At 35.7% G+C, this 13,084-nt stretch overlaps 1 protein-coding gene and 1 long non-coding RNA gene across 4 annotated transcripts in view; one reads left to right on the top strand and one right to left on the bottom strand.

The window, feature by feature from the left end:
* The first annotated feature begins 2,172 nt into the window (after window positions 1-2,172).
* Window positions 2,173-3,927, top strand: LOC107837126 (uncharacterized). Its single transcript, XR_001663119.1, has 2 exons — window positions 2,173-3,643; window positions 3,696-3,927. It is a non-coding gene; the product is annotated as an uncharacterized LOC107837126 (long non-coding RNA).
* A 2,595-nt stretch (window positions 3,928-6,522) lies between these two features.
* homer3b (homer scaffold protein 3b) overlaps window positions 6,523-13,084 on the bottom strand; it is a 49,284-nt gene continuing 42,722 nt past the window's right edge. For 2 of the 3 annotated variants that reach the window (XM_016675562.1, XM_007560521.2), the window contains 3 exons: window positions 11,597-11,707; window positions 9,959-10,039; window positions 6,523-7,416 (listed from right to left, as the gene is read on the bottom strand). In XM_016675562.1, the coding sequence (XP_016531048.1) occupies window positions 7,231-7,416; window positions 9,959-10,039; window positions 11,597-11,707 (378 nt within the window). In that variant the 3' untranslated portion in view covers window positions 6,523-7,230. Of the gene's footprint in view, window positions 7,417-7,500; window positions 7,560-7,608; window positions 7,675-9,958; window positions 10,040-11,596; window positions 11,708-13,084 lie in introns of all 3 variants that reach the window. The other variant, XR_001663118.1, reaches the window with a different exon arrangement.

Below are 13,084 nucleotides of genomic sequence, written 5' to 3'. Positions count from 1 at the left end.
ATGAATAAAAATATAAAATTTTAGGTACTTTTATATTTAAACTGGAAAGTATTTCTCTAAGTAGTTAAATGAACCTATATAATATATTGATTTAATTTCGGTAGAAATTATAAGAAACAAATCAAATTTTTCCCCATTAAAAGAACCACAGCAGGATTATTGCAGGGCAATGTTTTAATGTTTAAAACAGCTCAGTACAAATATAATGAAATCATCTCAACAAATCCCATCAAAGATTTATTTAACGCTGATAGTTTAGACGTCGGCTCACTTCCTGTTGGGCGGCTTGCCTCTATTCCACGGACAGTTCTGAGGTATTTGGAGTCGTATTTAAAGGTTAAATATGTTGGACAGAAAAAAAGAAAACCTGGAAAAATAAAATTTAATGGAGGTGAACATTGGATTCCTTCAGGCGGAGTTGGTTTCTGTTCATGAGGCTTCAGCGGAAAATCTTTGGCGCTACTCTCTTGCAGGTAGCGCATCTTTTTATAGTCTTTATCTTAATGTATGAAAGAAAATATAATTTCATGTTACTGCTACATCTTTTGTTTCGCCTTCTAATATTTCAAAAAGTATACAGTCACACACGAGAGATACAAAATGTTATTTTTACTCATTACAAGCAGATTTAGAGAAAAAAACAGCAAATTTAAATACTCCAAATGTTTAGTTAACTTTGCTCTGATACTTTACCACGATCTGCATGTTAAATATTTGAATGTTGACTAAGCCTACATGAAGTCTGGTCTGTTAGCAGTAGAGGGCATCCTGTCTGTTTCTGATAAATCTACAAGGTCGCTGTGCAGAAGTCAAACAGAGACGAGGCTGTTCTGACGCAAATGTCTGACATTAACCTTGCAGAGTGTTTTTTTTTCTTCCCTCCCTTACACAGCATAAAAGGTGGCAATTCATCATAATCTACTAACATGAAAAAATCATTGAAATGTTTTGCAAAAGTCTCAATCTGCACAACTTCCATTTTCTACAAGCAGGCAGCTCTGTTGGTGTTGCTGGACCGGGTGCAGGCAGCAGCTAAGTTTTGATCCTTTGATTGGTAACAAGACTGAAGAAATGTTTGTAGTGTTAACGTGACTTATAAAAATCAGAAACAGCTGAGATTTTATTTAAACTACAAGTCAAATGACTAAATCAAAACTCAACATGAAGCCTCTCGTACCGCTTAATGGTCACATTTTGTTTCACAATTTTGTCTGGATTTTATAATGCAGAAAATGAAGTGCAAGGAAAATAAAAATCAGAATTAGATGTGAGGAACATCAGTTTTCAAGTTTCCACAATGATTCTCAATTTAATTCAAGTCTAAACTTTAAATAGGCCATTTTAGGACCTAAACCCAGGTGTGAAGTTTTAAGTTCATATTTTTTTGATTGGTTGTCTTTGGCTAGGAGCATTGCATTTCTTCAAAAGGCAAAGAGATCTTATTAAACTCTCATGAAATGGTGGCAGTTTTAACAAATATGTAAAAAATATTTTTATAAAGTTACTACTGCTGCTTCTTTAAGCAACTCTTTCTGACATCTTTGTAAAGGGGGCTGAATACAAATGAATGTGACACATTGGATTTCATTAAAACTTAAATCATTTTCCTTCCACTTCACAATCATGCTCTACTTTATTAGTCTATAATATAAAATCCCAATAAAACACTGAAGTTTGTGGTTGTCCTGCGGCAAACAGTAGAAGAGCTCAAGAAGTGTAAATACTTTTTCAGATGACTGTATGCGTCATAATGTAGTTTGGTACTCAGACTGTTTTCACATCTCGATGCTTTATGACCATTCTGGCTGTCACTGCTTCATCAGCTGCAAAACAAAAAACAAAACAAAACCCCAGCACCCTATTTGTACCTATACAACTGTCATGGAGAAATCAATAACCCATCAGTTGCAAAGAAGCCATAAAAAAAGAAGAAATCAATGGTGTTTGTGCATCTGGAGTTCACATCTTACGCTGACAGACAGGTCAGCTAAGCACCACTTAACTACTGCGTTGTGCTGTTTGGACCTGAGGCTGCACTGCAAAAATATTAAATATTACCAAGTAGTTTTATCTAGTTTCTAGTGCAGATATGTATTACACTTGAAATACGGCAAAACTAAATTATAAGTAAATTTTCGGCAAGATATAGGAGCTTATTTTAAGTAAATAAATCTTCAATATTGATGAAAAAGTGCTAGTCTCACTGTCAGATTATTTCACTTATGGGAAAAATGTCTTATTTTATGTGGAATAATCTGCCGGTAGAACTAGTAGTTTTTCACCAATATTAAGGAATTATTTAATTAAAACAAGTTAATATATCTTGCAGAAAATTTACTTATAAGTTAGTTTTCTCTTATTTCAAGTTTACTAAGATATTTGCACTAAAACGAGACCAAAATGGCTTAGTGAGATTCTGTGTTTTTGCAGTGTGCTCACATACAGCGTCTCATTGGTTGGCAGGTAAAGGATGCTGCAGGGCTCATGCATTGTTACCGTAGCGACCTCAGTGCTGCATGTCTGCTGAGATCACAATTATTACTAATATTGGTATTAATAGTGTTGAGCAACACAAAGTATATAAAGTTAAGCTTAATCTTTCTGTGTGTGTGAATACTGACAAACGTAAACTAAACTTGGCACAGATACATGATGAAGTGCAACGTGATTCGACGTGAGACAAAAATTCTCGGATTCATGCAGACTTCTGTTAAGCAGCTGTAGCTTAAATTTAAATTCAACACTTTTTTTAAGTTACTTTTTTTTTCTTTCCATTTTTGGCTGCAGATTTCCCATCCCGGCTCTTGTGCGCAACGCATCGATGAACATGAATAATAGAACAAGTTGTGAGAAAGAGCAGTTCTTATAAAATATAAACAGTTTTATGCTGGCGATCCTCGGAGCCGGAGCGAGTTGTTGCATCTCTTGAGTTTGCTGATGTGCTGGCTGGTGTGATCCTGCTGCCTGTGGATGGTGTGGAGCTGCAGGTCAGGGTGTTTGTCTTCATGTGTCCAAACCCTGACCACACTCCTACTGGGTGCATCTCCACAGCCTCATAGCAATTAATGCAGGCGTTTCACTTGTAAGTAGGGCTGCAGCAGACAATCATTTTAGTAATTGATTATTCTGGTAATTAATCGGGTGAAAAAAATGGGCGCATTCTGCAGATATTTAATTTAACCGCTTAGGTTTTTTTTTTTTTTAAAGATGCAAATAAATAATCCAATAACAAAATAAACATTTTATTGCCTAAAACGCAAAAAAAAAAAAAAAAATTCATTCCTTTAGTGTACGCTTGATCATTTGTAACAAAGAATGCATCTACAGTGAAAAAATAGTTAACTGTTATTTTTTGATTAGTAAAAATATACTGACACTAATCCTAAGGTATGTTTTAAAATAAACATTGTATGTTTAAAAATGGTGACATTTTTATTTTATTATTATTATTATTATTATTTTGAATGTCTCCAAATCTTTGGGGATTTGGAGACATTCAAAATAAAGGATAAAGAGTTATTTCTTTCATCACTACTTTTGTCTTGATATACCGTAAGTTATTTTTGACGTTTTGGCTAACGTTCGCCGGACAAATGAAATATCATTAAACATCCGGAAAACGTTGTTTGCTAACGTTCCGCAGGTTAATGTTCGGCAAACGGTTAGCAGGCTAACGTTCGGCAAACGGTTAGCAGGCTAACGTTCGGCAAACGGTTAGCAGGCTAAAGTTCGGCTAGCGGTTAGCAGGCTAACGTTCGGCAAACGGTTAGCAGGCTAACGTTCGGCTAGCGGTTAGCAGGCTAACGTTCGGCAGCTTACAGGGGACATTGTCTACATGTTAAATGCTAACAGGAGATTTTTCAAAAGAATTTGAACCAAGTGAAGCTAAAAATGTCACATTAGTTCTGTGTAGAAGATGTTTACAGGCAAAAAAAGTTTTACATCTAAAAGGCAAAAATGTTTACATTTTTTTGTACATTTGTTGCTCTAAGATGTTTTCTCAGTAAATGCCCATTTACTGCAGATAACAACCAATTACTAAATTAGTTGATGATTATTTCATTAACTGATCCAGCCCTACTTGTAAGCATTAGTAACTTGAATCACTAATAGTAACTATAAGATTTAAACCTAAATACTGCGTTTCTACAACCACATGAGGAGTCCAGGTGTTTATTTTAGTATTATGTGGACAACAGAGTAAACTACAAGATAAGAAAATAGACCTTTCACTCTCTCTTGTTTCTTGCAACCACACATGTAGAATTTTGATGAGGCGCTTGTCTGATGTAACTCGCACTCTGAAGGCTCCGTCATCTCAATGTCTGTCCAGACATGCCCAAGAAATTCAAATATATACATGCAGCTCTGGTGGAAGCAGAGCTGCTCTATCACTGTCCCTTTCTATCTTACACACACACACACACACACACACACACACACTCAGGATGCTGTTTGGTTATTTGATAATTCAATCGCCACCCTGGCTTCCTAATCATGGAGAATATAACACCACAATGAGCTTGAACATTTAAGCAACAGGCCAGAATCATTAAATATAGTGTTAAATAGCAATCCTCCTAAAATATGCTCTCCCTTACAATGAGGATTCACATTATTAATTTTGGCTAATTAATTTCATTACTATGAACATATAAAGCTAAAAGTCTGGCAGCTGTGGTTCTGCATTTTATTTAACAGGCTTCATTTATAAAGTGGATTTAAAACAGAGTGCGACCTTCCTTTGATGCTGAAGTGATTTTTATCTCAAAGGATAGTTCACGGATGTTTCTTGCCAAATGCTAATTTGAGTTGGCACTGTCATTAAATGAGTCATGCACATGCAGTCACATTGAGCAGGGCCAATGGTGAGATACAGAAACCTAGGCTGCTTCCACACAGCAGGCGAATGTGGTCTACCGGTGTATCTGAATTTTTCACTGCAGTCTGAATGGCCCAAAAACAAATCTGATTTGAGCCACTGGTACTAAATCGAATACATACGCCATTGTTTTCTGTGTTTGCAGGTTGAACGGTCATGTTGCATTTTATCTGACTTTTACTTCATTAACATGAGACATGCGTCATAAATCTCCAGCAGAAGAAAGACTGGACATAAACAATGGCTGAAGAAATTATAATTATGAATTTATAAATGAAGTTTCTTCCACTGAAGCCCATCACATCACAGTCGTGGCTCTGACTACGCATCCCAGCAGGTTTCCCTACAGTCAATGCTCCACAAAAAGTCGTTGCTATTAGTTGTTTCATTTTTTAGCTCCCTTTGTGTTATGATCTTGTGATAGATTTCTGTCGGCTCGCATTGCTGAACAAACGTTCAAATGAATCAATAAACGGCTCCATTCATTTTTACCTCAGTAAACAATGCGCTGCTGTGTGACGTCAACGTTCTCCTTTCATTCACACAGAAGTCCAATTGCGGTCACATTTAATTAAAAGAACAAACGAGCATGCACACACAGACACACACAAAGATCAGATTTCAACATTAAGGCCTGCTGTGTTAAAATAGCCAAAGTTATTTTGCTTTAAGATTCTCAACCTTTGTTCCAGTATTGATCCAAATTGAAATCTATTCCTGATTTTCCTGACAACACTGAGTCAAAGTAATCATTACTATATTGTCTTTACTGAGATATTTCAAGTATATGCCTAAAGGCTTGCTAATATTTTGTCAACAATAATACTTTGAAAGTTTTTAAGATTATTTTTTTCTTTTTGACATTCATCTATCCATTGTCTTCTGCTTATTTGAAGTCAGTTAGCAGAGTCCAGAAGGTCCTGGTGACCAAAGTGTTAGCAAAAAGGAGATTATAGTCTCTAATTTAATCTGGGGTCTCCTTCCAGCAACACGTTTTCATAAAACCTCCAACTGGAAGCGTTGTGGCGACATCTTCCCAAACACCTCATACATCTGTCTTTGAACATTGTACAAAAATTTTACGAAATGGTAAGTCAACAACAAAACACTTTTCTTTTCCAGCAGCCATTGTACAGCGCATACAGCGGTAAAACCAGCTGACCAAACGTGCTGGAGCTCAGCTGCGGTTGCTAAGCAATGGGCTGGGCTTGGCTGAGGTTGCTAGGTAACTGAGGAGTGTCCGTTGATCATGACTTAACAATCAGGAGGTTTATTGAAGCGACTAATTTTCCAGACAACAAAAAACTTGAACTTATTGCCAAAACCCGTCTGGGGGTTTATTTAAGCACCTGACCTGTTTTCTGAAGCAGTTGAGATCAAAATTAAAGTAGAAAAATGTGCAAAATGTGAGTTTTGCATATTAAATTCTCTTTAATTTAATAAAAAGACTCTCCTCCCGGCTCACCTGAAGCCGGGAGGAGAGTCGAGGTCAGGCGCAAGTTGATTATGCAAGTCAAAATCTCAAAATGTAGCCCCGAGTTCAAACAGCTCGTCACTGTTTGTCCTGGACAATTAGCTATCATAGCAGGACAAAAACAAATTAAAGGCTATGTGGGTCGTCTATGCCTACTGTGTTGGACTTAAGTACTTTTAATTAGATATTTTCACTGTGTACTGATGAAGCAATGTAAAACTACCAAGGAAGCAACTTAAATAGCAAAAAAAAGAGACCAATATTCAAACCAGAAGATGTGAGTGTGGGTATTTGAAAAGGCAGGTGTCTCTTGATGTGTTCAGAGGAATTTGAAGGTTTAGGTTACTGATATTGCTGCGATGCTTGTTCTCTACTGGAATGAATGGACAGACTGCAGATAGAGCAGAGTGGCAGCACCTGCAGTGGTTGTTCACATAAAGCTGAGCATTCTTTACACGTTCGATTGTTGGCTCCAGAAGAGGCAAAACAATCCAGGTTTGCTATGATTTCCAGCTTTTGTGAATCATTTATGAACACCTAAACGTACCTAAGTGAGTATAAATGTCTGTTTTTATTTGTAAATGAGATCCCAGGAGAGACTTTTTACTAAAAGCTGCAGCATCAAAAAGCCATAAAGGGTGCTGTTGTTTTCCATGGCAGATAGATCTTCCTCCTTCAGACTGGCTAGTTAGCAGATGCAGATGATAAAACAGGACAGGACGGTTTTGAGAAAGCTGTCAATCTTCACTGATTCTCTCAGAAAAAGGTCGACCTCAGTGATTTCCACCTCATCTCTGTGATCTTTGCTGTCCTGCTGCACTAATTCAACTCTACGAGCACAGACTGTGGAGATGCATCCCAGCTCCAGCTGTGGCTACTTATCCACCAGTTTTGCTAGACTTTCTCTCAGGCCTTTCAGGTCACCGATTTTGACGTCCAGAACGCCGATGATTCGCTGCACTTCAACCTCTGCTTGCTCCTGCTCCTCGAGATTCGTGGCCAACGTTTTCTCAGCGCTCTGAGCACGACTCTCCAGCTCGGTGTTTCGTCGCTCCAGGTCCTATTTGACCAAAGGTAAACAGGTTTTTATTAATCATTGACAAACATTTGATCACTGAATATACGAGATACAACAAGAGATCACCTGGTGATGGTAAACTGGGATTTAAATAAAGACGCAACACACTTGACTCTCTATTCCTCTATTAAGTTGAATATTTAGTTTCAAATTAAATATTTAGCTCCAATCTACAATAACAGATTCGGTTTGTAAAGCTACACAGTCAAAATTTAACAGCAATAATGTGGGTTATTTAGGCTGGCAAGAGAGAAACAAATGGGGATTCATTTTGCAAAACCATGTTTTCACCATGTCGTTCATGCATAAATGTCAATTTTAAACTAAGTATTTAACTTACAATTTTAACAAGCTAAATATTTTGCTACAAGTTAAATGTTACAAAGCTAAATATTTAGCTTCAAACTAAATATTAAGCCCTAAAGTAAATACTTAGTTTGCAAATTAAATATTTAATTATCAAGCTAAATGTTTATTTAACAAGCTAAATATTTAGTTTTAAACAAAAATATTTAGCTACAAGTTAAATATTTAATTAGCAAGCTAAATATTTAGCCTCAAACTAAATGTTAAGTCTCAAAGTAAATACTTAGTTTGCAAATTAAATATTGAACTATCAAGCTAAATGCTGAGTTAACAAGCTAAATGTTTAGGCTCACACTAAGTAATTGGCAAATCAAGTATTTAGTTTACAATTTTGCAAAGCTAAATATTTAGTTAAGTTGAATATTTAGTTTCAAACTATTTAGCTCCAATCTACAAATTTAGCTTTGGCAAAATAAAAACTACATTTTTAACTATGAAACTAAATGTTTAGCTTCAAAATAGATATTTACCTTAAAATTAAATATTTAATTATAAAATTCAATATTTAGTCTGCAAACTGAATAGCTAGCCACTTTGAACACAATAATTATTAATATAGAGATGCTAAAGACTTCTGTCTTTAGCAAATGTAACTAGTTTAAATAATAGTAAAATAATAATGGTAAAAGGTTTTTAGCGACTGCTTTCTCGCACCAGCTGTGTGATGTCGTCTCCGCTGATAATATAAATATTTTCAAAGCAGAGATACTGGAAAAATATTTCCAGTGCTGTTCTAATATTTTTTACAGTACCTAAAGATGAATCAGATCATCTGAGATAAATACAGCAGGCAAAAAAAGGTGCATAAAAACAGACCACACCTTGTAGCACTGTGTAGCACTTTGAGATTTTTGCTAATGAAAAGAGTGGTACAAATTAAATGTATTATTATTATTATTATTATTATTATTTATAAACTCTTCTATATATAATTTTACAAAAACAGTTTATGGCGCTGCTCTTTATGAGATGAGTGTGTATAAATAAGGCCCAAAATAAATTGTGGAATGAACACAAGGACTACAGAGGTCGAAAGCGATCATCCATAATTCATATCCGACACCACAGCTAGGAATGATAGACGACCTAATAGAGGCTATGCAATATGCATCAGATACAATCTTTGACATTAATAAGGAAATCCCGACTAATCTGTTGTACTTGAAGGCCTCAGTTCACCACTTCAGATTCAAGTGGGCTTCAAAAGCCAACCATCTATTTTACCTGCGTCTGGTTTGAGGACGATACATCCAGAGCATCAAGATGAATTATAAACACCGCTGTATATGTAACAGAGTTTAATTTTAACAATATTATACATGTGAAGTTTCTCAAAATGTGTTTATTTATTCTTTGAGTTTATTTTGTTTAGTCAACAAGTTGTTTCTCCAGACATTTATTGGTGTTTTAAGTTCTGTTATGCTGCTCTTGGCAGTTGGTGGTTACCGTAGCAACCAGTACCCGACATCCCCTCCCCCTTTTTCTGTTGCCGTCGGTAACTGTGGTGTTTTCTTTACAAGTATTATATTTTGACATATATTTTACACAATTTTAATCATATATAGTGTTTCATGAGTCATTTTGCTATGTTTTGTATATGTTTTTAACTGTTATTATTAATGTTCTCCATATTAGCTATGTTCAATTTTACAAATGTCATCTGCTGCCAACTTCTCATTAGGAGCTATTGCTTTGTAGTTTGTTTCGCGTTATTTATTGTATTTTATTTAAGCAGAAGCTGCTGGACTGATGATAAACACCAACTTGGTTTTCTCTTTTCTTAGAATAAATACAGAGAACCTGAGTATGACTGTCATGAAGTCAACCTGTTGGACTTGAGGCGAACATAGAAGGGTTACATATGGAGAAATTATGGAAATGCAAAAACAGACCAAACATCTTTTGAAAGGCTGAAAATGATTTGATTGCAGAAATAAATGACCCTACTTGTTATGAGAAAAAGCACTAATTAAACCTAAATGATTTCTAATTTTACATGTAAATTAAATTTAGCAACAAATGGAATGGTAAATTACCGAAACTGCCACTAGAAAAGCACAAAAGACTTTAAAGTTGGATAATTAAGCATGAGTGGATAATGAGGTGCTGTTCAGCTGATTGGTCTCTTGAATTTAAATTAAACCAACATTCAACTTACCTGAAGTCTCTGCATGATCTCCTCTTTCTCCTTTTCCAGTTCGCCCACATCTGCTTTCCTGCACTGCAGATTCTGAATCTCCTGGAAATATATTAGTAATATTAAAACACTGCCACCGCCTGAACCTGTCATTTAAATCAGAGTTTCCCAAACTTTTACCACAAACAGCATTAGCTCCTTCTGCAAACCTGCAGCAAATGCTACAAAATATCCAAAGAAACACCAACTTTTAGAATTTCTTTGTCTCAAGTTGATCCTCTATTCAATAATTATCAATCGTTTATCCAGGGCCGACCCAAGCCTTTTTGGGGTCCTAAACGGATTTTCATTTGGGCCCCCCCATACCAACAAGTCACATCAAATGCTTTATCATTTGGTGTTGACACCAAATGATAGTACGTATGTGTGTAACATACGTACCATCATTGGCGTCATTAGTAACTAGCTAACATCATGCCAGTGTTATTATCGCTGTTGATTTTAAGCTAGCAAACCAAAAAATTATTTGGATTTTAAGATGCAGAGTGCTGTGTAAGTTTGCCATATTATTTAACGTAAAATAATAATAAAGCTAATAAACATTAAAATTACAGTAAACAAGTTAATAAGTCTGATATCTTATATTTCCCCAACAGTGGCACCATCCAACAGCAGAAAGAGATTAAATTATTAAATTATTTGCGTACCAACTACAAAAACAATATAGAAATTGTTGCCATGTGTAATGTCATTTAGTCTGTATTATTAAATATTATCATAAATTCATTAATATATTTTATTATGATGGATTATGGCCCCCCCTGTTGGTGTAGGGACTCTAAGCAGCCGCTTAACTTGCACAAACTTTGGGCCGGCTCTTCATTTAGCACAAGTGCTGCCTCATACCTTCTGATTTTAGATTGCTCTGAGTTCTTAGTGTTTTTTCCAGCAGTGTTAACCACAGCAACGCTCCTGAACGGCTCATTCTGTCGTTTTCTTATCAAACATGTGTCCAGTGCTACATTAGCTTTAGCAGCAAAGCAGCTTGATAAACTTTTTTCTATTATACGAAATAATATGCATGTTTATCAAACATTAAAGACAATAATTACAAAAAGTTGTTTGTTTAGTCAAACACAGTTCATTTTATATGATTTGGCCCAAACAAGTAAAAGATATTCACCAGGTATAATCATTAATTCCATAAAAAGATATTTTTAAGATCTTTCCAGGACAAAAATACCTGTGCCATTTAAAGAGGGATCAATATCTCTAGTGACGCTAAAATCTAGAAAACTCATTAATCCCTTTTCATTTATGCCCAATTTAACTGATAAACATTTACTTACCAGATTATTTTTTATCATTATTGATCCAGAAGGATTCTATTTTTCAACATCAAGGATGATTTACAGAATGATTATTTAAGCTGACACTTGCTATTTTCTATCCCTACATTTCCACAAATGGCTGATTTATGAATGTTTCAAGAGATTTTTCTACAGCGAGACGAAGGCTTGAGTAACCAGCTCACTGCTGGCAGAGTATTATATCTCCCGTTGTATTTATGGGCTAGCTCTCCACTCTTAGATTCCCTTTAATGAGATGGCAAATAGCTTTGGACAGCACGCGGTGCAGGGGGCGGACTTTGTTTCTTGCCTGCTCTTTGGCTCTCAGCGAGGCTTCCAGCTCCTCCAGCGACCGACTCAGCTCCTCTTTAGCCGGCTGACCAGCAGCAGGACGCCCCAGCTGGGCCTCCAGGTCAGCCACCTGCAACACAAAAACATCTAAATATTACCAACCAGAAGACCCACGCTGGCACAAGTGCCAAAAATGTGGGGGATTTTAGAAAACCTTTTTTCTTTATTTCACTTTTAGTCATAAATGTAAATATTTTTGAGAGGTAATGTCTAATTTTTAAGAGCTACTTCGTTCAAACAAACATAAGATAACATGTTAAACCAGACTACACAGTATACATTCATACAACTAATTAAAAAAATGAAATAAAAACAAAGTCAACTTGTGATTTTCAGTTCAAATCACCTGCTCTGCTTCAGGTCCAAGTAAAAATTACAGTTTAAGAAAGTGAACTTATAGGAAGTTTGATGAGATGTAGAAATTGGGGCTGCAAGTATTTCAGTTATCGATTCATCTATGAATTATTCTTTAATGATTAATAGGTTAAAAAAATCATTATATTCTGCAAATATCTAATTTAATCTCTTTTATACAATATTAGAAATGTATTAAAAGATGCAAATAAGCAAATAATTCAAATATGGGTGCACTGACTGCACTTTTCTGGTTGATCGCCGATTAACGATTTTTAAAAAGCCTGACCTGCCAATTTCAATTTTGGCTGATAATTTATTTTTGTCTGAAATGCAATAATAGCAATAAAGTCGCTGGTAACAATGGGGTGTCTATTGTTATCAGTAAACATGCAGACATGAGCTGGTGGGCCGATCCATCAGTCAGTGGTTAAGCTTTAGATCTTGCTGAGGCACATAAGGTCGGTGAATAAGATCGACTTCACATGCAACTATTGGATATTTCACTGATCTCCCAAAATTAGGGAAATCGGACCGGTAAATTGGCTGGCCGATAAATCAATGCACCCTTTATTCAAATCCTGAAACATTGTTACTTGATTGTGTTGTAAAAATACAAAATATCACTGTTATAAAAACTCCTGCAATCAGGTATGATGCACAACTTTTGCATAACCCTGTAAAATGTAAGAAGAAACTGTTTTTTATATGACCAGTAAAATCAACCATAATCACATTTTGCTGGAGTGAATATGAATTATATAGAATTTGCATAAAAAGGTATTTATGTTAAGGTGGATCCCGCGGCCACACACACTACTGTTAATTGAAAAACTGGAACCAAACAGAGGTTTATCCACTCACAAAGAAAGTAATTCATGTGATTTTCACATCTGATAAACACCTTTTATTCAGGAGTATCATTTAGATGAAAGCATCAGACCTCACTCCTCAGTGCAATTTGCAGAAGAATCAAGGACATCTTTTTTCCTTTTCTCCCTCTCATCTCGTCCCTCTTCACTTTTCTCGTGAATGTGCAGATAAATAAAATCCAAAACACACACACACACACACACACACACACACACACACA

The sequence above is a fragment of the Poecilia formosa genome, unplaced genomic scaffold, assembly GCF_000485575.1.
Source record: "Poecilia formosa unplaced genomic scaffold, Poecilia_formosa-5.1.2 Scaffold116, whole genome shotgun sequence".
Lineage (NCBI taxonomy): Eukaryota > Metazoa > Chordata > Actinopteri > Cyprinodontiformes > Poeciliidae > Poecilia > Poecilia formosa.
Note: the sequence above shows the minus strand (reverse complement) of the source record. Positions and strands in the feature narration are given on the sequence as shown.